Consider the following 26,435-nt stretch of genomic DNA (forward strand, 5'->3'; position numbering starts at 1 on the left):
CATTCCCAAGGAGCAGGAAAAGGTGAAGCTTCAAATCCTAATTAGAGTGGTATTGTTGATTGAAATTGATTTTAAAACATGAGTATCACAGGAAAAAGCAACAAAATGCCAAGCAGCCCATTAAAGTTCATCCTTTTGTACCTTAACTTGCCAGCATTAGACTATATTTTCAGTATCTCCAATGTTGTTGCCTTTAATTACCCAGCCGAATTACTCTAAATATTTACCAATAATTTTTTCCTAATATCTATTTGAATATACTTTTGATTCATTTAAACTAACATTCTCTGTGCTTACTCTTTTGCTTTATTAGCTGTTTGTCACTTTGAGAAATCTTGAAACCATTATAAGGTGCTAGATCATATAACTGCAAATTATTTTGATATGAAGGTTTTCTGAGTCTACCTCATCCATCCTAAAAATAGTAAGACTTGTGAAACTTTTGTTATCAGATTAAACTAAATGCAATCTAATTTCAGTTATGTTCACAATTGGTGAATGTGTTGGATTCTTGGATGGAAATCAATAATGTCATGTTTTCTAAAATAGCTGACATACCTATCTGGTAATGGCGATATGTTGGTGAAACTGCAACATCATACATTAGTACAGATGACAATGCACATTTGTGCATTTTAACCCTTCTTTCCATAGCAACCTATGACCGCTTATCATAGCATATAACTGGCTACCTGAAGAATTCTGCTTCCACTCTAGTCCCCCAAAAAACAGATATAGATCACGCTTTGCACATAGAAATGCTTCTGAACATTAGTCCTGAATTCACTTTTTACTAGTTTGTATCAGTCATGTTGAATTAATGTTGAGCTTTAAAGAGTGCTACAGATTAACATTTCCTATTCAGTATAGTTCCTCATATAACTTTCAAGGCTGAAGAGTTTTTCCAGCATTTCTTAAACATCTGGTGTTCAGACTCGGCCGCAATTCCGCCCGCCCACCCCCTGTAATTCCTGCAGGGTTTGAATGTTTTCCTTGTGCCCAGCTAACCAAAACAGAACACAAAAGTGTAGCCTCACCAGGGCACTATGTTTTCTGCATGGTGACTTCAGAATGTACTAAGTTATCAGTATCGATCACAGCATTCTATTTAATAAAAACAAAATACTGCAGATGCTGTAAATCTGAAATAAAAACAGGAAATGCTGGGACCACTCAGCAGGTCTGGCAGCATCTGTGGAAAGAGATGCTGCCAGACCTGCTGAGTGGTTCCAGCATTTCTTGTTTTTATTATAGCATTCTATTTGTTTGATTTGATTTTCTCTGCATTGACAGGACATGGTCAATATCAAGTCTACCATTAACAAAGGCAGAGCTTGCATTTATATAACACTTCCCGATGTCCTAAAGTGCTTTATAGCCAAAACGATTACTTTTGAAGTAGAGGCACTGTTATGCAAACAAATACCAACCAATTTGTACACGGCAAAGTCCCACAAATAACATGATAAATGACTAGTTTTGGTCATATTAATTAAGGGATAAATGTTGTGAAGACACTTTGAGAACTCCCTGCTCTTCAGTTAGTGCCAGGGAATCTTATTCATCCACCTGAACAGGGCCACAATTTAATATGTCATGTTAAAGACAGCAGCTCTGTTAATGCAGCATTTCCTTGGTACTGCACTGAAATATAAACTTAGAATGGGCCATAATTGGTGAGGCAGGGCATCTAACAGAGACTCTTGTAACATTAGATTTTTTTAAATTGTACATGGCAAGTTGCTGAAAGTTCAAGCTGATGTGTCACAGCAAAAGAAACTGGGCATCTGGGACCTGTGTAAATAGGGCAAGCGACGTATCGGTATCTCTTGATCAATTGGATTGAAGGATTGTGAAATTGACAATGCAAGGACTGAGAAGCAAGTGTGCATTCAAGTGAGTATATTCAATATCAAATCAGGTACAGAGAGGGAAAGATTGACTTGAGAGAAGAGACAGAAAGGAGAAGTTGCATTGATTTTTCAGGAAATCGAGGGATAAAAGGAGCGGGCGGGAATGTGGAGTTGAGGCAAATAATCAGCCATGGCGCAGCAGGCTCAAGGGTTTACTCCTGCTCCTATTTCTTATGCTTTTGTGTTTTTTTTTAAACATGTTACAATTTTTAAATCTCCAATAGCAACTCAAACCTGAAAGAATGAGACTCAGCACTTAAATTTTCAATGCAAGAGAGGTTGATTGGCAGTAATCAACACTTGACACATCCTTAGACAGCACCTTCCAAATCCGCGACCTCTACCACTTCGAAGGACAAGAGCAGCAGATGCATGGCAACATCACCACCTGCAAGTTCCCGTCCAAGTCACACACCATTCTGACTTGGAACTATATCGCCGTTCCTTCACTGACACTGGGTCAAAATCCTGGAACTCTCTTCCTAACATCACTGTGGGTCTACCTACCTCACATGGACTGCAGCGATTCAAGAAGGCAGCTCACCACCACCTTCTCGAGGGCAATTAGGGTTGGGCAATAAATGCTGGCATAGCCAGTGACGCCCACATCTCATGAATGAATAAAAAAAATTAATAGAATCGCTCATCTAAAAAGCTCCCTTTGTTTGAATCCAGAGTTAGTTAAATATGTGTGCGCCATAAATGTTTCCGAGTCAGGCTCTTTCAGTCACTTCAGACCAGCTGTGACTTTGTGATGACTATGCTTTGTATTTATGGTGTAAATACAGCAACTTAACACCAATATATTTCAATAATGAGGCAGATGGGGAAATGTCATCGCAAAGCTCATGGCGCAACTTGAACAATGACTTTTGGATATTTGAGTATCTGATCTTCGCTCAAATTGCTGTATTCTTTGTGCAAAAATAACGGCAAGCGCCGTTAGCCGCACTATTATTTTGCCAGCAAAAATCTAGCCCGTTATTTCCTCAAGTCCTGGAATGGGACTTGAACCCAAAAAGCTTCTGACTCAGAGTGCTACCATTGAGCCAAGCTGACCTTTTCCTCCGAACAATCATTTCTATCTCTTAGTTCAACATCCAAAAATGTGTCTGCCCATTTTTCCTTGCATTTAAAAATGTCATTTTTATTTAGAGTAAATAGCAAAATTTACAGGATAAGAAAGTATATCTCATATAGAGAAGCTGAATTATTCTCTTCGCCCTTCTACCCTCCATTTCATGCTAAAGCACAGTTTGCACACTGGGAAAGGGCTGTTTTCTATACAAAAGGTAAGTCTGAGCATTGATCTAATAGAGATCTTTGAAATTATGATGGGGGTTGATAGGGTGGATGTAACAATGTTTCCACATGTGGGGTAGTCCAAAACTAGAGGATATGAATATAAAATGGTCATTAACAAATTCAATAAGGAATTCAGGTGTTACAAACAGGTGAGAAAGAGGTCTAGGGTTCCCTTTCAGCCTTCACTTGATCTTACCTTCTCAGGGTTTAATTTTTAAACACATCGTGTTTTTAGCTCCCCCTTGGTGAATCCTCATTTACTGTTTTCCAATTATATAAGGCAAAGAAACCAGCACAAACAGGCTTTCTTAGGTTTAAAGAAGAAAAGTTGAAACTTATTAACGTTAAACTCTAATTCAGTCGACGCCTATGGATACATGATGCAGCCACCCTGCAATACACATGCAAACGGAGACAGAAAAGAGCAGAAGAAAAATAAAGTAGAAAAGTTTGAGGCAATATCTGAAGAGTAGTTGTTACGGTTCTTCGAGTTCACTGTCAAGTTCTTGATTGTAGGTAAATCTTGCTTTTCGTTGGGGCCCAGTATTATTCTTAAATCTTGTTTGCTGTAGGAGACTTTTCTCTCTTGGGGTTTATGTGTCTTCAGTGGATTCATAGGCTTGGGAGAAAGAGATGGGAGCAGACAGGAGAGATCTTCTCAGGAGCAAAATTTTTTCTAGTGATTTTGATTAATGTCTTGGCCAATATTTATCACTCAGTGAGAATTTTCCTGCTTATCTTCAAAATAATGCCATGGGATCTTTTACATCCACCTGACAGAAGCTGTTTGTGGGAGCTTTCTGTGTACAAATTGGCTGCTGCATTTACTACTTTATAACAACAAAGTAATTCATGACAACGCTACGTTCTCGCATACGTCATCAGGATGCGCCGCGGTGCGCACATGCGCAGACGGTCTCATGCCCCCTGCGCATGCGCTGCGGTCCGGCTTGCCAGGACCGCTTTGCGCATGCGCAGATGACGCGGTATGCGCATGTGCACACAGTCTCCTCATCTCTGCACATGCGCTGCGGTCCGACATGCCAGGACCGTTGTGCGCATGCGCAGATGACGTCATCGCGTTACGTCGTCTTCCTCGGGCAATGCGCCAGGTTGGCCTCTACGCATGTGTCAAAGCTTCGGCGCGACTTTTTGAAAGTGGAAGGAGGAGAGGTTTCGTCGGACATTTTCTCGCATTTTATCTGAATTATTTATTCGTTTTGGAGACTTACTTCATTTTTATTTGACACAGGAGATTGTTCCAAGGTAAGTTGCTCTGCCTTTGTAAGTTGCTCTGAAAACATTTCCATTGTCTGGGCCACCGCATGTTCTCCAGCCCCTGTTGTGAGTTGCTCTGAAAACATTTCCATTGTCTGGGCCACCGCATGTTCTCCAGCCCCTGTTGTGAGTTGCTCTGAAAACATTTCCATTGTCTGGGCTACCGCATGTTCTCCAGCCCCTGTTGTGAGTTGCTCTGAAAACATTTCCATTGTCTGGGCCACCGCATGTTTTCCAGTCCCTGTTGTGAGTTGCTCTGAAAACATTTCCATTGTCTGGGCCACCGCATGTTTTCCAGTCCCTGTTGTGAGTTGCTCTGAAAACATTTCCATTGTCTGGGCCACTGCATGTTCTCCAGTCCCTGTTGTGAGTTGCTGTGTGCAGGCAGTACATGTGCTGCAACCTACCGTCTTAACGGTCACTTTCGTTTTTGTAACGTTTTAATGGAGTGCATTCTGTATTTCTTATCTCATCTCATGTTTCCCGTGTGGTCCCTTAATAGCCTTCCTGAACCTCAAACTTCGGTCATGGCAACGTCAGTAGATTCCACAGAGCAGTTCCTTGCCACCTTCACAACCCAGGAGTTCGAGAGTTATGACGACTTCAGCAGTAAACTTGAGATGTTTCAACAGGTAGCATGGTCTGCAGGCACATCCTGTGATGTGCCTTGTTATGTTTCACTATGTTAACAATGCTATTTAAATGCGCTTTACTGTTGTGCTTACAGGCAACGGGGAGTCTATTTAAAAAAGTGAGCACCCATACGCTTGAGAGGGAAAACAAGAGACGGCGAGTTGAAATTCCCGTCCGCTTTAAGTATGCCTCAGTGAGGCTGTGCTGTGTACACTATGGGCAACCACGCATCCGTTCCACTGGAGTGAGACCGAATCAGAGGTAGGTGCTGCGGTCACTACATTTCCACTTGTGTAGCTTGTCAGTCCTGTAAAGCTGTTCCTTGATGTGCATTGAACCAAGATTCGATTTGCAGTATCAATACATCTCGTCAGTGAGATCCTGTGCCCACAAAGCCACGCGCATACCGCCCCCGTGTCTACGGACTGCCTTTATTGTGATATCCTGGATAGACCAATGGCTGGGCGACCACCTCAGCGCAACCTCCTCTGGACTGCGAAACAGGTGCGCACCAGATGTTGGGACCTTGTCATGGTGCACATGTAAACTGCTGCCAGCAACACACCTGGGGATGGCTGGCGTTTTCGTGAGGGCACGAGGCACGTGGGGCGTGCTCATTGAATGTCTGTTATTTTTCAGGTATCTCGCCCTGGGCTGTGAGGTCTTCATCAGTGTGAAATTCAATACGACCAAGAACAAACTGTGTGTCAGCTCCTACCATCTTGTGCATACCGGTCATGTTTTGCATCCAGAATGTTTACGCTTCTATGCAAGGAGACGACAACTGAACCACGATGAAAGGCAGAAGGTAGAAGAGTTGGTCAAGCTGCAGGCTGGGAACAAACAGCTGAAGGATTATATCGAGCGTTCATTCAATAAGACCGTGACCCTTAGTGACATTAGAAATGTAAAATCCCGGCTCAAGACAGGGGATGACAGCATGGATGCGCTGTATGATACGCTGGAGAAGATTCAACAGGACGGGGCTGCAGTGCGGGTTGGCCTGCAGGGAAGCAGCATCCTCTATATTGCCTTCATGACACCAGCCATGAAGGCCCACATGCAGGCCTTTCCTGAACTGCTGTTCATGGACGGAACGTACAAGGTGAACAAATGCGGCTACCCTCTGTACCAAGTGATGGTGCAGGACAATGTTGGTAGGGGCAGGGCTGTTTTCTATGCCATGGTGAGGAATGAGACGGCTCAGATGCTGGACGAGATTGTGGGTGTTTTTGTTGATTTCATGGGATCCAGCGCCTGCCGCGTGAGATCAGCCATTGTGGATAAAGACATCAATGAGATCAATGCGATCAGAAAGCATCTCCCAGCTGCAACGGTTCTCCTCGGTCAGTTCCATGTGATGCAGAGCATGAGGAGGAAGATCAGCAGCTACCCACTGAATGGTGAACTGAGGGATCAATTGTTTATGATCTGCAAAGAAATGGTTCATGCACCTTTGGAGGAGAAGCTCACTAGTTGTGTAGAAAGGATTGGACACCTCTACCCACCCCTGCAGGACTACCTGCTTACAAACTGGATTCCACAGAAGGAGATGTGGGCAGCATGTTCACGCAGTAAAGTCCTAACGTTTGGGAACAACACCAACAATCGCATTGAGTCAGAGAATGGCAAGATAAAGCACCTGCTCCACTCCTCCTCATCCATGAAGGAATGCATCTCAGCGCTGATCTTCCACAATAGTGTCCTGGATCGGGAGCGTGCCTATTACACATTCCTGCAGGGAGCCTCTTTCAAGCGCATCGCAGAGGCGCCAGCAGATCTGCAATCATTTTACATGGGATTCACCGGTCATGCTATGAAGCTGATGCATCAGGATCATAGCCACATTCAGCGAGTACATGTCAAGGAGCAGGATGAAGGCACAGTGACTGTGATTTCTGGCGCCAAACAGTACACACTGCAGATACATGATGACCAGGCTACCTGCAGCTGCATCTTCTCCATTCAGACTTTGTCGCCCTGCAAACATGCTGTTGTTGTGCAGAGGCATCTGGGTCTGCCTTTGGACAGGCTCGCCCCCAATTGTCGCTGGCGTGCATCTCAGACACCAACGACGACAGGCATGGCTGCTGCCATTGTGATTACAGAGGAACAGCCAAGGCCCCTCAGCCACAATGAAAAATACCGCTTGCTTTCAGATCAATTGTACCAGCTACAACAGGCCGTTCTGCAGAGTGGAACGGCAGCATTCATGAGGAGACTGGACTGGCTGCGGCAACAGACTCTCCGCTGGCAGCAAGGACTGGCTGATGAGATGGAGCCATTTACTATGCCCAACAATTGCCCGGAAGCACCTTCGGATGGAGGTGGCCGCGCGCTGGACATCAGTCACGTGTCACAAACCCTGGATCCTGAGCGTCTCACCCCCGGCCAAATGATCTGATGGACCATACATATGCCTGCCTGTTCAAATCCACTTCCCCTACCTGCGGTACCCTCTCCTTGCTGCTCAGTTACACAGTCACCTGCTCCTACACCCATCAGAGCAGTGCCCATGGGCACACAGTTGCCTGCTCCTACACCCATCAGAGCAGTGCTCATGGATACACAGTTACCTGCTCCTACATCCATCAGGGCAGTGCACATGGACACACAGCCACCTGTTTCCCCATCCGACGTTGAAACAACCATGCAGAGCCTTGTGAGACTCCGCAATTGCCAGTTGCTGCCTGTCAAGCAGAGAGGGTGTCCAAAGGGGTCAAGCACTTGGGGAACATTCAGCAAGAAGAGACTGAGCACTAAAAGAAACAAGCATGCCGTGTCCAGTGGTAGCAGAAATGTGAATGCTCTTGCTGTGAACACAACTGGTGATAGTAGTAGGCAGGATTAAATGGGAATGGATGGGAAGATGCACGAGTAACATAACCACTAGCAGGGAACTGCTGGGCTAAATGGCCAGCTTTATGTTCATAGTTCTTTTCCAGCACCCTCACATCATTCATGTTTTCCCTGAGAGAGCAGCATTGAACCATCACGAGATAGGGGCAATAACATCATCCTGCCTCCTACAGCTGAGGTGGGTACTAAGTGATTCATTGGCGGTGTTATCAGTACATGCCTTTACCGCAGAACACAAAGCATGCTCAACAGTAATTCCATTGGAGGGAGGGAAGCTCTGACACTGATGTTCTTTCCTTATTTTCTTTCATGTAAAACGTGCCCTTGAGAAAACCATCCTTGACACTTAAGGACGGCATTCAAGCAAAGGAGGCAGTGCAGGAGAGGACGCAAGGATGTGCTGATTCCTGCATCTGAGGTGGGTAATAAGTGCTTCATTGGCGACGTTATCAATTGGTGCCTTCACTGCAGAACTTAAAAAGGTGTGCACAACAGTAATTTCAGTGGATGGAGGGAGGCAAGCTCTGACTCTGATTTGCTTTATTTCTTTTCATGTAAAACATGCCGTCGAGAAAACAATCCTTGAGACTTAAGGTCAGCATTCAAGCAACGAAGGCAACTGTCATGCTGCGGAGCTCATCACGATGTGGAAAGGAACATTGCATTTATGGATGAATTGGGAATGCACATTGGGATGCGCTTGGGGAACATTCACCAAGAATAGACTGAGCTCAGACTCTTGTGACTTTGCCTTCTTCACATGGACAATGCAGTAGTGGAATAGAGAGCCAAGCGTTCATTCACCACAAGGCTCTCCAGGAACAATCTCTATCTGTGCATAGCAGAGACTCGGCCTGTCTGTCTAACGGGAATGCTGGACACAACACTCATGTATCCATGCACAGCAGTTCCTCGGATACTTAATGAACTTAATAAAACTTTTCAATAATTAAACCCAGAATTGTTGAGGTTTTGTTTTGCATGCTATTTCCCCGACTTTGCAACTGCACTTCAGATATTCAACTATGGTGGGGGGGTAGAGGGAGGGGTGGGTGAAGAGGGGGAGGGGTGGGGAGTGCGGGGAGGGGTGGGGAGAGAGAGCATGCAAAATGCAGGGACCAAACAGTTGCAATGCCTGAAGTACTGAGGAGAAGTAGAGAAAGCAACTGGGTAGAGGAGAAAGCAACTGGATTGGGCATCCGCAGCTGGAGGGAACGGCTGAATGGAGAGGGCCGGAAGCGAGAGGCCGTAGAGAGCCGCGGGGAGCGAGCGTGCGAAGACCTTGGTGTCACCGGGTCCAGGGACTGGCCAGTAAGTCTTTTGCTGTTGTGTTTATGGCGCATGCACAGAAAAAGGCACTCCTCTTCCATTCTGCTGCTTCCCCCCCCCCCCCACTCTCTCCCCTTCCTCCCTCTCCCCCCAGCTCTCCCCATCCCCCCCTTCCTTACCCCTCCCTCTCCCTCTTTCACCCCCCCTCCCCCCTCTCCGTCTTTCTCCCCCTCTCCCTCTTTCTCCCCCTCTCCCTCTTTCTCCCCTCCCTCTTTCTCCCCCCCTCCCCTCTTTCTCCCCCCCCTCCCCTCCCTCTTTCTCCCCTCCCCCCCCCCCCCCTCTTTCTCCCCTCCCTCTTTCTCCCCCCCCCCCCTCCCCGGCACCACTACCGCTGGTCTCCCCGCGCTGATCTCCCCGGCCCCCGCGCTGATCTCCCCGGCCCCCGCGCTGATCTCCCCGGCCCACTCCACACTCTCACTCCGGCCATTGTATTCTGCCACGCGTTTGTTAGGTTTCATCTCTGATTTTTTGAGCAGCGCTATCTTTAGTCCTGGCAGCTGCAACAGTCGCAGGCTGTGACGTTTTCGTGGCACATGCTGTATCTGCGCATGTGCCAAAATAGCGCCACCTACCGATCGCGTTGTCAACAATTGCGGTCTTACAACAATGACTACACTTCAAAAGTCCTTCATTGGCTTTAGGACATCCTGAGATTGTGAAGGCTGCTATATAAATGCATGTCTTTCTTCCTTTCTTTCATACTTTATCACATTTGACTGAATAACTGCTGGAAACTTATTATTTACCACTCCATCCAGGGATTTTTTTTTTTACTGCAAATTGTTGAGTTGGATAAGTAATTACTTTTCTCTATTTCTTAAGAATATGCTCTGAATTACTGCAATGGAATGTTTAACACGTCAGCTAAATAAAATGCAAAGGTGACTATGATTCAGCTACGATATGTCACAACTCGTCTGCTGATGTCTGACGTGCAATTGGGTGTAGAGAGAAAGAATTGTGATCCACCCAATTGTTTCTATATACATAATATTAACGTAAGAAAAAGGACAGATAAAGGTCAACAGCGTGTATTCTTGAAACATGTTAACTCTTTGCCATCAAACTGTATTTTCAATATCTCCAATGTTTTTGCCTCCTTTTACCCAGGCTAATTGTTCCTAATGTTTAACACGAACCTTTTCCTGGCATATATTTCAATGTACTTTTCATTAAATTAAAATCTGATAGTCTCTGATCTTTCTTTTGTAATTCCTTGGCTGTTGAGCACATCCAGCCACCTGGAGGCCATAATAAGGTGCTATATAAGGGATTATATAAATACAAGTCCTTTCTTTTACATTGAAATAGTCTTCTAGGTTTACCTTAACTATCTGTTGTATACAACTCCTGTCTGTCAGCATCACCCTTGCGCTGTAACACTTTGTCAACCTTTTTGAATGGCTAAAGTTGAAAAAAAAAACAGAACTCCAACTCTGTGTAATGAAGAAAATTGACTTGTGAAAGGACAAAAATAAAACCAATTCTTTTGTCCACCTCTGTCACAATGTAGAGAACTTATCTTTTAAAGTAAGAATTAGAACATCATAAATCAGTCATCATGTTAGAATTGTTGACAAACTACTATACACAGTGTGGCTGTTGAATACTGCAATTGTCAACTTTCCCCAGACCATTTTTGTACCCCTCTGAGAAGCCTGGGACTTGGTTTTTTTTCACACTCATCACCCTCCTGGTAATTGTCCTGCCAGTTGCTCAGCTTTCCCCCAGTTAAGTGGATCTATCTCCCAATGATTTATTTCAACCACCAGTAAATCCAGCAGACCTATTTTTAGAATAAAATTTCATGATATTCTTCCTGCCATCCTTTTTTCACTTTTTCTACCCAAACAACCACCTCATCATTCCATTCACATGTACACAGCCTTCAAGTCATTTATCCACAGTCGACCCCAAACACAACAGCAGAAAATGTGATGTCGTCAGAACAGATGGAAATAAAATATAATAACCAGCAACGACTAGCAAAAAAAGCAATAGTACTTCAAACTAAAATAAAAAGTAAACGGATTTGTTTTTAAAAAGGGAACTTCTGGGAGGACCGAGTCCTTTGGTGCACCAATAAACCCCTCCAAATGAGGACACACCTATTTTATAAGTTGCATGCACTAGGGAATCTTGCCACCTTCTCACCAGATCCATGCTTTCTACATTACTACAGTGACTGCAAAGTACTCCATTGGGTGTAAAATGCTTTGGGATGTCCTGAGGTTGTGAAAGGTATTGTATCATCCTCATCTGTCTTTCTTTAAAGAAAAATCATTGCCAACTTCATTCCTACAATCATTCATTCTACAGATTCCTCGACTCTCTTAACACCACAGGAAATCTACCAGTATTGAAATTTGTTTGGGGGGGGCGGGGGTTCTATGGCTTAAGCTTCCTTCCTCATGGCTCACCCCTTTACTTGGGATCAATCATGTTCCCCTTCTCTGTACTCATTCCAGTGCATTGTACTTTTCACAGCACGTTACGCAAAACTGAAGAGGGTACAGTCAACACTTAATTTGAAGTTGTTTAATTCAAATGATCTTAATTTGACTTTTTTTTTAGCAAAATGATTACTGTGCTGTTTTGCTTTTGTTTAATTTGCTTTATGGATACCTCAAATATTCTTTGAGTGAAGAACGACTTTGAATTAGTAGGAATTGACCGTGAGTGAAGGATACAGTTAGCCTGCTACTTTAGCTTCAATGCTGCACATTAATATGAAAGTAGCATCTTAACTCTGGAACGAGGCAACAATCTGACTTTGGTATTATTGCATTCCATTTCAAACATAAGATCCACTTAACAAAAGTGAAAGGCACATTCCACCACCCCTTACAGGAAAGCAATTACCTAATCTGTATTTGGTCTCCCCAATGTAGAGGGAGACTGCAACATCAACAGCAAATACAGTATAGATCCAGAGATGTAAATTAAAATCTCACCTTGGCAGTTGGGTAATAGAATCAGTAATAGTGACCACGCAACTACCTGATTAACATAAGGAGCCCACCTGGTTCCCTTTAGGGAAAGAAATCTGCCATCCTTGCCTGGTCTGGCCTTTTTGTGACTCCAGACCACAATAATGTGGTTGACTCTTACCTGTCCTCTGAAATGGGCTGCAAGCCTGTCCGTTTAAGAATGGACAAAAATGTTGACTTTGCCAGCAATGCCCACATCCTGCGAATGAATTAAAAACAATATTGAAAGAAATGTAAGTAATTTGCTGTTTCACCTTGAAGGAGTGTTTGGGGCCCTGGACAACAGGAAGGGAGAAGGTGAAAAGGCAGGGGGTGTTACATCTCCTGCACTTGCAAGGTGAGGTGCCATGGGAATGGGAACTGGTGTTGGGGTGATGGAAGAGTGGATCACATTGCTGTGGAGGGAACAGACCCTTTGGAATGCTGATAGGGGATGGGAGGGGAAGACTTGTCTGGTGGTGTCATCACACAGGAGGTGGCAGAAATAGTGGAGGATTGGCTGTTGAATGTGGAGGCTGGTGGGGTGGAAGATGAGGGCAAAGAGGACATTTTCCTGGTTCTAGGAGAGAGGGGAAGAAGTGAGGGCAGAAACGCCGGAAATGGGACGGAAATGATCGAGAGCCTTGTCAACCATGGGGGAGGGAAATTGCTTGGTTGAACACCTCCATTCAGTTCATGAGTGACCCTGAGTGTCTGGTTGCTTGCCAATTTAATTCTCCTTCCCATTATCATTCTGATCTTTCTGTCCTTGGCCCCTTATGCTGTTTCAATGGAGCTCAAGGCACAACCTGTCTGTTTCGATTAGGCACTTTACAACCTTACGGTGTTCAACAATTTTAGAAAAGCAACCACTGCTCCCATTTTTTTAGCCAGCAGGTGCTGGCAATGGTTCTGCGATTGTCATTTACAGCTCCTCTAGACCCATTTTTTGTTCCTTCACTTGTTCCATAACCAACCCTTTTGCCTTGCTCCATCGTTTTTTTTTGTTATTTCGGGCTGCGTTCGTTCATGCTTGGTGTTGTCAAGTGACACAGTGGAGAGGAAAGGTCTTCGACCTGAAACGTGACCTAATTCTCTCTCCGCAGATAATGTCTAGCTTGCTCGGTATGTGAAACCCTGGACTAGAGCTTCGACCCAAAAATATTTAACTTAGAGGCAGCATAATTTGCAATTGAGAAAAACTAACAAAAAGAGAATGAGGTGAAATAAAAGAATGCGATTATATAAAACAATTGCCACTATTTGACTTATTAAACAATTGCCACAGCCTCTTAAAGTGATGTCGTTTCCAAATGTTGGTATTTAATAGATGATAAATGACATTCTACGAACTGTACTCACCCGCAGAAACCGCCACCAATTATCTACCGTTTTAGTCATCCAACCGCGAATTTCTTATTATTGAAGAAGCTTAAGGACGACAATTCCCATAAGAAATATTTTCCCGTTCGATAGCTAGGGAAGCAGGGAAATTCCATGCCTGTCACAATGTGAGTACTTCCTTCTTCCATGGCACATATCGAACCTATTTAGAAAAAACGTGCTGACTGTTTTCAGGGAAATCCTGTGGATGATTCATTGACGCCTCCGCAATGCCGGGTTATTAAAAACATGCGTTAATAGAATGAACCCCAGCAGATGAGACCAGTCCAGGAGATATTCATCATGAGCTTCAAGGTAAAGAGATAAACTGGAGGAATAGGCTCCATTATTATAGAACCTATATCGTTAGTTGTTAACTCAAATGTAAAATACTGCGGGAAATCTGAAAACAAAACGGGGAATGCTGGAGATATTCAGCAGGTCTGCCAGCGTCTGTGGAGAGAGAAAAAGTTAACCTTCGGTCACAGAGCTGAAACGTTTACTCTGTTTTTGTTTCTCTCTCCACAGATGCTACCAGACCTGCTGAGTATTTCCAGCATATTCTGTAGTTAATTGCCAATGTCACTACGAGGTTTTAGGTTTTTATTATAATTAACATTGTATTGCTGAAAACTGACATTTTGTCCAAGCTTTTGGTCTTGCACTTATCAGGACTTTTTGCAATAATACCAATGTAAGGGAAGGCAACATATGTAAACTGTATGTGAAGAGATTGCTCATTGGTTGGCAAGTGGATTCTGATTGCCATGGAGACTGCACCTGTTTATGGTGCCAAGATAGGCAACTTACCAACCAATCAGCACTCTCCTCATACAATATAAATTTGTTGCTTTCCCTTACATTGGTATTCTTACGATTTGTCCTGATGAGTGCAAGACAAAAAGCTTCAGCAAAATGTCTTTGTTTTCAGCAATACTCACGTTCTGTACTACCAAACAACTATTTGTATAATTAACATAAGGAAACTTGACCACATTTCATAATTTAAAAACATGTATTTCTAAGTAGACTACTCTTTCAGAGGTTTGCTACAATGAAGACAATCTCCTGTATTGTAAAATTCTATGCAGTTGTGCTATTGCCAACTCCAATCTATTTGCTGGCATCTCATTCTATGCAGTCTCTGGCTTACTTGGGTGATAGATGAAGTATTAAACTTCATGTGCCTGCCCTTGTACTGCTTGCTGCCTGTGAAACAGTGAGATCTTTCGATGAGTTCAAGTATGTAACTACTTATTCCCTTCTCTGTACATCAGCAGTATGTCAGGCATGTCAATCCTTTAGCCCAAATCCAGGTTACCCAGCCTTTGAAGCCCATGCCTTTCATGTCCTCAAGATGTCCCAAAGTGCTTTGTAAGCAAATAATTGCTTTTGATGCGTAGTCATTGTAATTTTTAGACAAACGTTATTTGTCTGAATTAATGCCGCCCCATTATGAGATGTAGAAATAACTGAAAAATCTGTATTCTTACCAGATTTTTAGAAATTTATTGACAAAGAAAATGGACTGCCTTGTTCAAAACTGAACTGTGGTCCATTAATCGCTTTTTTAAACGAGCAAATGCATAACAGTGAATTGTGCTATAATCCTGTTATTAAGGGAAACATCTGTACTCTTGTCATTGTCTGAGTTTGCCTCTGTTGGTGCAACAGCCCCTAATGCATTTCTACACTTTTTCATTTCTGGTTACAGACACCTACAATGAGTATTTTGTGTAAAATTATTTCAGATGTGATGTTCTGAATGGTAGTGATGGGCTGTTTTCATCATATTTAATTCTTATTTTTGGTTATAATTTCCTCTACAGTACATCATCAGTATGATACTGATAGAAAATATTTCAAGTTCCTTTGAGCCAGTCAAAGCCAAGCCTACTTATCAAAGAAGAGATGTAATAACTGGTCAGATGGTGACATGTGAGCAGTGTCCACCTGGGACATATGTGAAAAAACACTGTACTAGTGTCCATCCAACAGTATGCGGACTCTGCCCAGATTTGCATTATACTCAGTACTGGAACTACCTTCAGAAATGTCGCTACTGTAATGTCTTCTGTGGAGATCAGCAGTATGAAAAGCATCAGTGTAATTCTACACATAATAGAGTGTGTGAATGCAAAGCTGGCTATTATTTAGAGTTTGAATTCTGCCTCAAACATTCCAGTTGCCCTTATGGTGCTGGTGTAATTAAAATGGGTAAGTTTAATATTTCAATTATTAGAGCTTAGACTATCCATCTGTCATTTTGCCTTTGTAATTTGTTTTCAGCAATTATGATCCTTTTATTTTTCTGCAAACATGTCTATTCTGCAAGAAGATGATCTAGATTGATAGAACTGTAACTGTTTTCCACTAGAATGTGTGATTATTTAGACTTAGGAGGAATTATTCATTGAAATTATTCTTAAATGCAGTTATGTACCATAAGTTCAGTGTGAACACATCAGAATTTTACAGCATAATAACCTGCCTGAGGAATACAAAACCCACCTAATGGGACACTGACCTGTAGCTACACAAGTTGTACTTTCAGGATTATTATTGTGAACCAAGGATAGATGATCATATTGAAAGTAAAGGAGAGGCCTATCACTCATTAACCTTAGTTGCTGAAAAGTGAGAAAAAATAGCATTGCTTAAAAAAATTACAGAAAATGGAGGGTATCAATTGAAAGTGGAGTTCAAAGTGGAAGCAGAATAGGTGATTATGTTAGTCTGAGTTAATACCAACACATCCACGATCAGTGGGCAATTGTAAAGATGATGTGAATTGCCTCTTTCCCCACCCACCTCCCCACCACACCCTCTCCTTTTTACGTGATGTGGATAACTGTAAAGATTGGGGCAAACCACAAGTGATCTATACTGGTTCAAACATCATTAGTTTTCTCCATAAGCAAATAGTTTCAGGCAATAAGACTAGAGATTGGTGACCTGTCGAGAAGGTATATAAAACATCTCTAAAAAAAATTAAATTGGGAAGAATATTCCAAGTAAGTTTCTGTACATGTGGGAACATATCAGAGATTCTCAAATGTCTCCAAGAAAAATAAAATGCCAGAGTTTAATAAATATTTTAGAATTTCTTAGTCAACAAAAAGTTTGAGGGACAAGGAAAAAAAAACCTGCTATTTTTTGAGGAGGTGAGAAGTCAGAAACTAGTTCAACAACAAAATATAAGGAAAGCATATCCAACTCAATGGGCGAACAATGGATCTACATCTCAAAATTTACAACGATAAATAAGATGCTTGTTAAATTAAAAAATCTAATGTATTCAGCATAAAAAAATGGTTAAGACCAACACATCACTACTGATAGAGGTTTGGAAACCCAATATGAACCTGCGAGCCAAGTACTTAACTAGTGTAACTAGAAAGTCTTGGACTGTCCCAATAGATAGCCTTACTAAATATTTCATTATGAGTGTTGTGGAACCCTTCCTGGATGATGGAAGAGAACAATTAACTCTACTAATAAACTAGTTTGTAAGGATCTGTTAAGATGATCACTGAACTAAAGTTATTTTCCTGAAAGTTGTTTGCCTATCAATTCAAACTCAGGTATAAATTTTGTTTTTCTGTAAATGGGGTTGGTTATTTTAATGGGTTGGTAAATGGGGTATTACATTCAAACAAGAGTCCCACAACACTTTTCTTTGGTTTAATTATACCTAATGGAACAACAGAGTTCCCAAATTCATCACAGGCCACAATTTTGTTACCTCTAGTCACCCTGAAACAGTAAAACAAAGTCTGAATTCCACTTACTGCAAAATATACAGCATGTTGCATTATATGTAAAGAACCAAGTGGGTATTTACTCTGTGTTTTAACAGAATCTGTGAATTTTGTGTTTTCCAGGAACCCCATACAGTGATACAAATTGTGAGCTGTGTACCAATGGCCATTTTTCTCGCAGAGTCTCTAGTTCAGAACCTTGTTTTAAACATACAAACTGCACTGAAGAAGGCTTAGAGGTCAATGTCCATGGTAATCGATACCACAATACCTTGTGTACGCCCTGCAAGAAATATAACGGCAGTGGAACTTTTGTGAATAATTCAGGTGCATAATCTACTTTAATGGAATATTGCATTAACGTCCCTAAATATCCAATGTTATGTGAAATGTTTTTTTTAACAATTACTTGTCATCGAGAATTCAGTTCCCTGCCTAAACGCCAATCTCACTGGGGTGCACATTCCACTGTTATTCAGAAGATGCTTCGTAAGAACAAAACTGCATGAAAACTCCAAGCAGAGTCCATGTGCCTCCCTGTGTTGGAGGCGAAATTGGATTGGGAGTTTTGTCATTGGGTCACTTTTGCACTTGTCCTGCTGGTCAGCCAACAGTGCTACAAACTGGGAACAGTCTGACCATCCAGTCAGCTGGATTTCCTGATCAGTGTTATTTTAATGCTGGTGGGTTATTTTAAATGATTTAAATCTGCTGGCATTTAAAAAAAAATTGCCTTTTACGACCTCAGGACATTCTAAACATTTTACAGCCAATGAAATGAGAACAGAAAGTGCCGGAAATACTCAGCAGGTCTGGCAGCATCTGTGGAGAGAGAAACAGAGCTAATGTTTCAGGCTGCAACCCTTCATCTGTTTTGATGATTTTTGTTCTTTCAACAGATGTTTCTACCTGTAATGAAGCAATTATTCAGTTTGTGGCATATCAGAAGATTCCACTAAAGAAGCTGAGGAGATTTCTTACTTTACTTTACATTGAAAAGGGAAAGAAAGTTAGTAAACAATTGAGAACACAGAACAAGCATATGATGCATGAAAAGTTACATCCTCTTCTAGAAAAATGGAAAGAAAGTATCAAGGAAGACCATGTCCTAGAAAAAATCCTGCATATACTTAACAAAGCAAAGATGAAGAATGTGATAAAAAATGTACAAGAGCGTTTTATGTGAAGTGGCAGCTAAGCTCTCGAATGTATTAATTTACACAGAAAAGTCTCCAATGACCTGATGCATGAATGCACAGTATTACTAAACCATAAAGACAAGAAAGCTCCAGGTTTTATTTCATCTTGGTGCTGAGTAAACTGATCTTGGCTGGGGCAGCAAATGACCTTAGCACCTCTGCACTGGGGATGAGAAAAATTAGCTTGGCTTCCCACTCCTGCTTGCTATCCTGTGACTCTCCCGCTAAAACATGTCTGCATGTGGCATTGACTCAGCTGTGGTGCTTATCACTAGCTGGGAGCCCACAGGAGGAAATGGCACTTAGATGAGATAGTACTAATAACTGTGCAACTATGTGCCAGCAAGTATTGTCATCAAATGCGAAGGGGAGAAATTTGAGGGAAAGGGATGAGAAAAGAATAAGTTCATTAGCGATAGTCAGCACGGTTTTGTGACGGGTAGGTCGTGCCTCACAAACCTTATTGAGTTTTTCGAGAAGGTGACCAAACAGGTGGATGAGGGTAAAGCAGTGGATGTGGCGTATATGGATTTCAGTAAGGCGTTTGATAAGGTTCCCCACGGTAGGCTATTGCAGAAAATATGGAAGTATGGGGTTGAAGGTGATTTAGAGCTTTGGATCAGAAATTGGCTAGCTGAAAGAAGACAGAGGGTGGTGGTTGATGGCAAATGTTCATCCTGGAGTTTAGTTCCTCGTGGTGTACCGCAAGGATCTGTTTTGGGGCCACTGCTGTTTGTCATTTTTATAAATGACCTGGAAGAGGGTGTAGAAGGGTGGGTTAGTAAATTTGCGGATGACACTAAGGTCGGTGGAGTTGTGGATAGTGCCGAAGGATGTTGTAGGGTACAGAGGGACATAGATAGGCTGCAGAGCTGGGCTGAGAGATGGCAAATGGAGTTTAATGCGGAAAAGTGCGAGGTGATTCACTTTGGAAGGAGTAACAGGAATGCAGAGTACTGGGCTAATGGGAAGATTCTTGGTAGTGTAGATGAACAGAGAGATCTTGGTGTCCAGGTACATAAATCCCTGAAGGTTGCTACCCAGGTTAATAGGGCTGTTAAGAAGGCATATGGTGTGTTAGCTTTTATTAGTAGGGGGATCAAGTTTCGGAGCCACGAGGTCATGCTGCAGCTGTACAAAACTCTTGTGAGACCGCACCAGGAGTACTGCGTGCAGTTCTGGTCACCGCATTATAGGAAGGATGTGGAAGCTTTGGAAAGGGTGCAGAGGAGATTTACTAGGATGTTGCCTGGTATGGAGGGAAGGTTTTACGAGGAAAGGCTGAGGGACTTGAGGTTGTTTTCGTTGGAGAGAAGGAGGAGGAGAGGTGACTTAATAGAGACATATAAGATAATCAGAGGGTTAGATAGGGTGGATAGTGAGAGTCTTTTTCCTCGGATGGTGATGGCAAACACGAGGGGACATAGCTTTAAGTTGAGGGGTGATAGGTATAGGACAGATGTCAGAGGTAGTTTCTTTACTCAGAGAGTAGTAGGGGCGTGGAACGCCCTGCCTGCAGCAGTAGTAGACTCGCCAACTTTAAGGGCATTTAAGTGGTCATTGGATAGACATATGGATGAAAATGGAATAGTGTAGGTCAGATAGTTTCACAGGTCGGCGCAACATCGAGGGCCAAAGGGCCTGTACTGCGCTGTAATGTTCTAATTCTAATTCTAAAACTTGGAGACAACCTCGTCATCCTATTTGAGCTTCCAACCCTATAACCTCTCCATTGTTAAGTCTGCCTGTCTCTACCCCTGTCTTGGCCCATCTGCTGATGAAACCATCGTCCATACTTTCTGTTCCGATGGTCTAATGTCCAGCCTCCCATCTTCCACCCTCCACAAACTTCAACTCATCCAAAACTCGGCTGCCCATATCTTAACTCGCACCAAGTCCCCTGTGCTTGCTGATCTACATTGTCTACCAGACCACCAAAGCCTTGATTTTAAAATTCTCATTCTCATGTTCAAATTCCTCATGACCTCACCCCTCCCTATCTCTGTAATGTCTTTGTGCCCTGCAACCCTCCAAATATGCTGTGTTCCTCCAATTCTGGCCTCTTGTGCATCCCCCACTTCCTTCACCCAACATTGGCACCTGTGCCTTCAACTGTTTAGGCTCTAGGTTCTGGAATTTCCCTCTAAACTTCTCCACCTCCTCCTCTTTAAGATGCTCCTCAGAACCTACCTCTTTGACCAAGTTTTTTGTCACCTGTTTTAATGCCTCCTTCTTTAGCTTGGTGTCAGATATGTCTGATTATACTCCTGTAAAGACTATGTTAAATCAGCACAGAGTTGTTAGCAGCAAATTGTGTGTCTAAGTTGATTAAGTTCTTTGATGAAGTATGGAGAGGGTTGATGAGGATAGTGCAGTTGATGTGTATATGTAGATTTTCAAAAGTACCACAAAATAGATTTGTGAGAAAAATTAAGTCCCATGGGATTAAAGGAACAGTAGCAGCATGGATACAAAATTAGTTAAGGGACAGAAAGCTGAGAGCAGTAGTGAACTGTTGTTTTTCAGACTGGAGGGAGGTGTGCAGTGGTGTTCCCCAGGGGCCAGTATTAGGACAGCTGCTCTTTTTGATGTATGTTAACAACCTGGATTTGCTTAGGCCGGACATAATTTCAACATTGACAGATGACACAAAACTTGGAAATGCAGTAAACAATGGGGAGAATAGCAACAGCCATCAGGATGACATAGACAGATCTGGTAAAAATGGGTGGACCCATGGCAATGAAATTTAACAGAGAAAAGTGAAGTGATAGATTTTTTGAGGAAAGACAATATAAACTGAAATATACCATTTTAAAGAAATTGCACAGAGAGACCTGGGCTGCATGTACATAAATCTTTGAAGATGCCAGGACAAGTTGAGAAAGCATTTAAAAATGCATTTGAGATCCTTGACCTTATGAATGGAGCACAAAAGAAAGGAAGTTATGTTAAACTTTTATGAAACATTGGCTAGGCTTTAGCCAAAGTATTCTGTTCAGTTCTGGGCATCGCACTTTAGGAAGGATGTCAAGGACATAGAGAGGGTGCAGAAGTGATTTACTAGAATGGTACCAGGGTTGTGGCTCTTCAGTTATGTGGAGAGACTGGAGAAGCTGGGGTTGTTCTCCTTCGTGCAGAGAAGGTTAAAAGGACATTTAACAGAGGTGTTCAAAATTATGAAAGGTTTTGATTAAGTAAATAGGAAAATGTTTTTTCAATGGCAGAAGAGTTGGCAACAAAAAGACACAAATTTAAGGTGATTGGCAAAAGAACCAGAGGCTATATGAGGAATCATTTTTTAAAATAGCAAATTGCTGTAATCTGGATGAACTGCCTGATAGGATGGTGGAAGCAGATTCAATAATAACATTCAAAACAGAATTTGATAAATTATGTGGGAGGAAAAACCTTTACAAGGCTATAAAGAGCACAGGAGTGGAACTAATTGGATAGCTCTGCCAAAGAGCTGGCACTGACTTAGTGGGCTGAATGGCCTCCTTCTGTGCTGTTTCAATCTTTGAATCTTTGAAAGATGATATACAAGTGTATGTTGTTATTTGTGCAAAATAGGAATGTGAATAAACTGTGTGAAATAAGCAATGCAAAACTTGACTTTACTGTAAAGCATACCACCTAAGCTGTCCATTTTTGTGTGTGTATATATATATAGATGTGTATACTATCTGTCACTGTGTTGTGTGTTAAAGTATATTGTGAAGCTCATGTAATATAAGATTTGCCGAGTTACAATCGGATATTTATTTTTCTATTGACTTTATTAACGTAAAGAAAGACATAGGTTCTAAAATTTGCGAAATCGATATCAGTAGGAATAGCAGTTATATCAGTCAAACTTAGAATGTTGGTCATTGTTTCAGGCTATTACTGTGCTAGCTTCACAAAATTGTATCTTTTAATCAATAAATTGATTCCCTAATTTTTCATTCATTTTTCAGTTTACATTTCTGTTGCATTCCATGTGTTTTTATTGTATATTACTGTATTTTACACTTCTCAGTGTATCCATCAACATTCTTTAAGCAATTTAAGGTGATTAAAACACCAAGCCAGAGGGTAGCAGCAGAGATCATGGAAGGATTTTGTTGGAATTACCATTGTAAATCCAGTGGAGATGGAGAGGAAATTCCAGTGGGGCTATCCAATTCTATTCCAAACTCTAAACAGGAATTAATTAATTAGAAAAATGAAAGAATTTGCATTTACATAACATCTACTCACAACCTCAGGCCAGCCAAAGTGTTTCACTGCCAATAAATTATGTTTTTTTAAGTATACTTAGTATTGTACTACAAGGAAATGGTGGTGAACTTTTAATATACATTTTTCAGTTTCGATTTTAGATTTAGATTTAGAGATACAGCACTGAAACAGGCCCTTCGGCCCACCGAGTCTGTGCTTACCATTAACCACCCATTTATACTAATCCTACACTAATCCCATATTCCTACCATATCCTCACCTGTCCCTATATTCCCCTACCACCTATCTATACTAGGGGCAATTTATAATGGCCAGTTTACCTATCAACCTGCAAGTCTTTTGGTTTCACCTCAACAAAGCTAGGAATAATATGAACAACATAGGGAGGTTAACTAGTGTCTTGGGTATGGCCCCAGGATGAAATACTAGAGAGAAGAAATAGGTCCACTAAGAGAGACAAATTGTACAGTAAAGAATGGTTCAGAAATAGGAGAGATCAGATGAGGCAAGTACAAGGCAGTCTAAGATGAGTTTGGACTATATGTGTGTAAATGCACATAACATGGTAAATAAACTTGCTAAGCTGCAGAGGGTACTACATGGGACTATGAAATAATGGTAATAACAGACCTGGCTCGAAGAAGGGGAGGAGTACAAACTTAGCTATAAGGTATTCAGGAAAGTCAGTGAAGGGGAGAAGAAAAGGAGGCAGTATTGATCAAAGACACTTTGACACTAGAAAGGGATGACATACTTGAGGGGAAAAAGAGAGAATCTATTTAGAATTAGGGAACAATAGAGAAGTTATTATGCAACTAAAATAATAGAAATCATAGAAATTTTTGCAGGATGGAAGGAGGCCATTTAGCCTATCAAGTCCACACCGGCCAATAAGCTGCCATCCAACATAATCCCACTTTCCAGCTCTTGGTCTGTAACTCTGTAGGTTTCGGCACTTCAAGTGCATATCCAAGCACTGTTTAAATGTTATGAGGGTTTCTGCCTTTGTCACCTTTCAGGCAGTGAGTTCCAGATTCCTCTGGGTGAAAAGATTACCCCTTGAATTCCCTCTAAACCTCCTACTCTTACTCTGAATATATGCCTCCAGTTATGGATCCCTCAACCAAGGAGAAGAGCTCCTTCCAATCTGCTCTTCCCAGAACACACTGATCAAGAAAGTTCTCTTGTACACACTTCAGGAGTTCCTCGCCCTCTCTGCCCTTTACATTATTACTATTCTAGTTTATATTAGATAAATGAAGTTTTGGGCAGAAGATGCAAGGAGAATATGAGGAAGTACTTTTTTACGCAACGAGTGGTAATGACCTGGAACTCGCTGCCCGCAAGGACAGTGGAAGCAGAGACGATCAATGACTTCAAGAGGAAGTTGGATGGTCACCTGAAAGAAGTCGATTTTCAGGGTTACAATGATCGAGCTGGGGTGTGGGACTGATTGCATAGCTCCGTGAAGAGCCAGCATGGACTCAATGTGCCAAAAGGCCTTATTCTGTGCCATAAATGACTCTATGACTCGATAAGCTGTGCAGCCGTGCAGCAACTCAAAAGTTTCCTCACAGGCTCCATACAAGTCAGCCCATTTAAGTTACCATGTGTGCACGGTGGGCAAAGAAATTGAAAGGGTTTGCTCACTGAAGTGAATTAGCCACACACTGCAAAATAAAATTAGAGGGTATGTTACTGCCAATTATGACTGATCCAGCATGACCAACACATTACCCAATCATTGACAATATTTCGCCTCACTATCATTCAACACATTACTTACACTATTTTCGCATATCTGCATGCAAAAGTGAGTTACGAATGCTAACAAATGCCTTACAGCTTTTAATATAATTTTTTCCCCATTCACCAACCCCTCCATGTGGGTCATTGCCGTTGCAGATGGTAAAGCCGGCTTGGGTATAAAATTAAAACCCAACCCGGGCCCACCCCAACCACAGCCAACCCGATCCTGACCCGACCCTGAGCCCTTTAATTTTTTTTTGCGCCCGACCAGACCTGATCCAACATGAATCTCCTTCATCTGTTCCGGCAGCAGGCTATTCTTGCAGCTGCAGATGTGGGGAATCATAGGTAAGCCTGATCCCGTGATTTCCCAGAAGCAGTGTCCAGCCCGACCCGACCCGAGCCCGAATGCTGGACTCAGAATTTCGACCCGACCCAAACTCGACACTTGTAGTCGTGTCTGGTCAGGTTCGGGTCCCGTAGCCAGGCTTTAGCAGACGACTCACCTGTTTTGGTCACTAACCTACACCTAAATACCAGTTACATCAAAAGCTTCTTCTGACAAACTTCTCTGACAGTTGCCATGGTACTCAAAAATAAACCTACGCAGCCGCCAAAATAGTTTCATACCTAAACAAAATTCAATTCAGTACAAATCCAATCATCCAAGGCTCTTCGTGTCACATAAGCAGGAATGTTGCTAGTCAGGTCCTGCGACAGTCTCTTGTAGTAAGAGCATTTGAATCCAACACCTAACTCCAATGCAATATAAATCTTTTATTATAGAGTCATAGTACAACATAGAAACAGGCCTTACGGCCCACTGCATCCATGCCGACCATAATGCCTATCTATACTAATCCCACCTGCCTGCATTAATTCCATATCCCTCTATGCCTTGCTCATTCAAGAACCTGTCCAGATGCCTCTTAAATGTTGCTACTGTTCCTGCCTCCACCACCTCCTCTGGCAGCTCATTCCAGATACCCACTATTCTTTGTGTGAAAAATTTACCCCTGTGATTCCCTTTAAACCTCCTCCCTCTCACCTTAAATCTATGCCCTCTAGTTTTAGTCATCCCTACCATGGGAAACAGACTCTGGCTATCTACCTTATCAATGCCTCTCATAATTTTATATACATTTATCATGTCCCCTCTCAGCTTCCTTCGCTCCAGAGAAAACAGACCCAGCCTATCCAATTTCTCTTTATAACTCAAGCCCTCCAAACCAACCTATATACTAGAATCATATAGCACAAGAGAGGCTATTCTGCCCATCATGCATCCAAGACCCAACATGAACAATAGTCGCAGAATTTGGATCTGCACCACCTGTTTCTTCAGCACTACGGGTGCTGTATTAATGGTGCCTGTGGTATGCACTCACTCACACCTCTGGTCTCATACTGTCATAGGGTTATACAGCACAGAAACAGGCACATCGGCTCTTCATGTCCGTGCCGGCCATCAAGCCTATCTATTCGAATCCCACTTTCCAGCACTTGGCCTGTAGTCTTGTATGCTATGGGTTTCAAGTACTCATCTAAGTACTTCTTAAAAGTTGTGGGGGTTCCTGCCTCTACCACCCCTTCAGGCAGTGTGTTCCCCAGATTCCAACCACACTCTGGGTGAAAAAAATTTTCCTCAAATCCCCTTACCTTAAATCTATGCCCCCTGGTTATTGACTCTTCCGCTAAGGGAAAAAGTTTCTTCCTATCTACCCTATCTATGCCCATCATAATTACTTCAATCAGGTCCCCGTCAGACATCTCTGCTCCAAGGAAAACAACCCTAGCCTATCCAGTCTCTCTTCACAGCTGAAATGCTGCAGC

General features: G+C 42.4%; 2 protein-coding genes across 2 annotated transcripts; both read left to right on the forward strand.

Moving 5' to 3' along the window:
* The first annotated feature begins 1,864 nt into the window (after positions 1-1,864).
* Positions 1,865-8,911, forward strand: LOC137378288 (zinc finger SWIM domain-containing protein 3-like). Its single transcript, XM_068048531.1, has 5 exons — positions 1,865-1,896; positions 3,069-3,205; positions 3,579-3,673; positions 5,224-5,390; positions 5,769-8,911. Exons 1-5 carry the CDS (start codon positions 1,865-1,867, stop codon positions 7,531-7,533), a joined length of 2,196 nt encoding a protein of 731 aa, XP_067904632.1. The 3' UTR covers positions 7,534-8,911.
* Positions 8,912-13,908: 4,997 nt separating this feature from the next.
* Positions 13,909-19,466, forward strand: LOC137378467 (tumor necrosis factor receptor superfamily member 6B-like). The gene is made up of 4 exons (XM_068048797.1): positions 13,909-13,984; positions 15,499-15,886; positions 17,554-17,757; positions 18,330-19,466. The coding sequence occupies exons 1-4, from the start codon at positions 13,946-13,948 to the stop codon at positions 18,614-18,616; spliced, it is 918 nt and encodes a 305-aa protein (XP_067904898.1). The 5' UTR covers positions 13,909-13,945; the 3' UTR covers positions 18,617-19,466.
* The last annotated feature ends 6,969 nt before the right edge of the window (positions 19,467-26,435 follow it).

This window comes from Heterodontus francisci, chromosome 16 (assembly GCF_036365525.1).
Source record: "Heterodontus francisci isolate sHetFra1 chromosome 16, sHetFra1.hap1, whole genome shotgun sequence".
Taxonomy (NCBI): Eukaryota; Metazoa; Chordata; class Chondrichthyes; order Heterodontiformes; family Heterodontidae; genus Heterodontus; species Heterodontus francisci.

Excerpts from the sequence above, each read along its gene's own strand:
- LOC137378288 (XM_068048531.1), top strand. The coding sequence starts at position 1,865 with ATGCAAGGACTGAGAAGCAAGTGTGCATTCAA. Across the intron at positions 3,674-5,223 it reads ATAAAGTAGAAAAGTTTGAG|GCAACGGGGAGTCTATTTAA; the intron begins GCAATATCTGAA and ends TTGTGCTTACAG. Across the intron at positions 5,391-5,768 it reads GGAGTGAGACCGAATCAGAG|GTATCTCGCCCTGGGCTGTG; the intron begins GTAGGTGCTGCG and ends GTTATTTTTCAG.
- LOC137378467 (XM_068048797.1), top strand. The coding sequence starts at position 13,946 with ATGAGACCAGTCCAGGAGATATTCATCATGAGCTTCAAG. Across the intron at positions 13,985-15,498 it reads TATTCATCATGAGCTTCAAG|TACATCATCAGTATGATACT; the intron begins GTAAAGAGATAA and ends TTTCCTCTACAG. Across the intron at positions 15,887-17,553 it reads TGCTGGTGTAATTAAAATGG|GAACCCCATACAGTGATACA; the intron begins GTAAGTTTAATA and ends TGTGTTTTCCAG.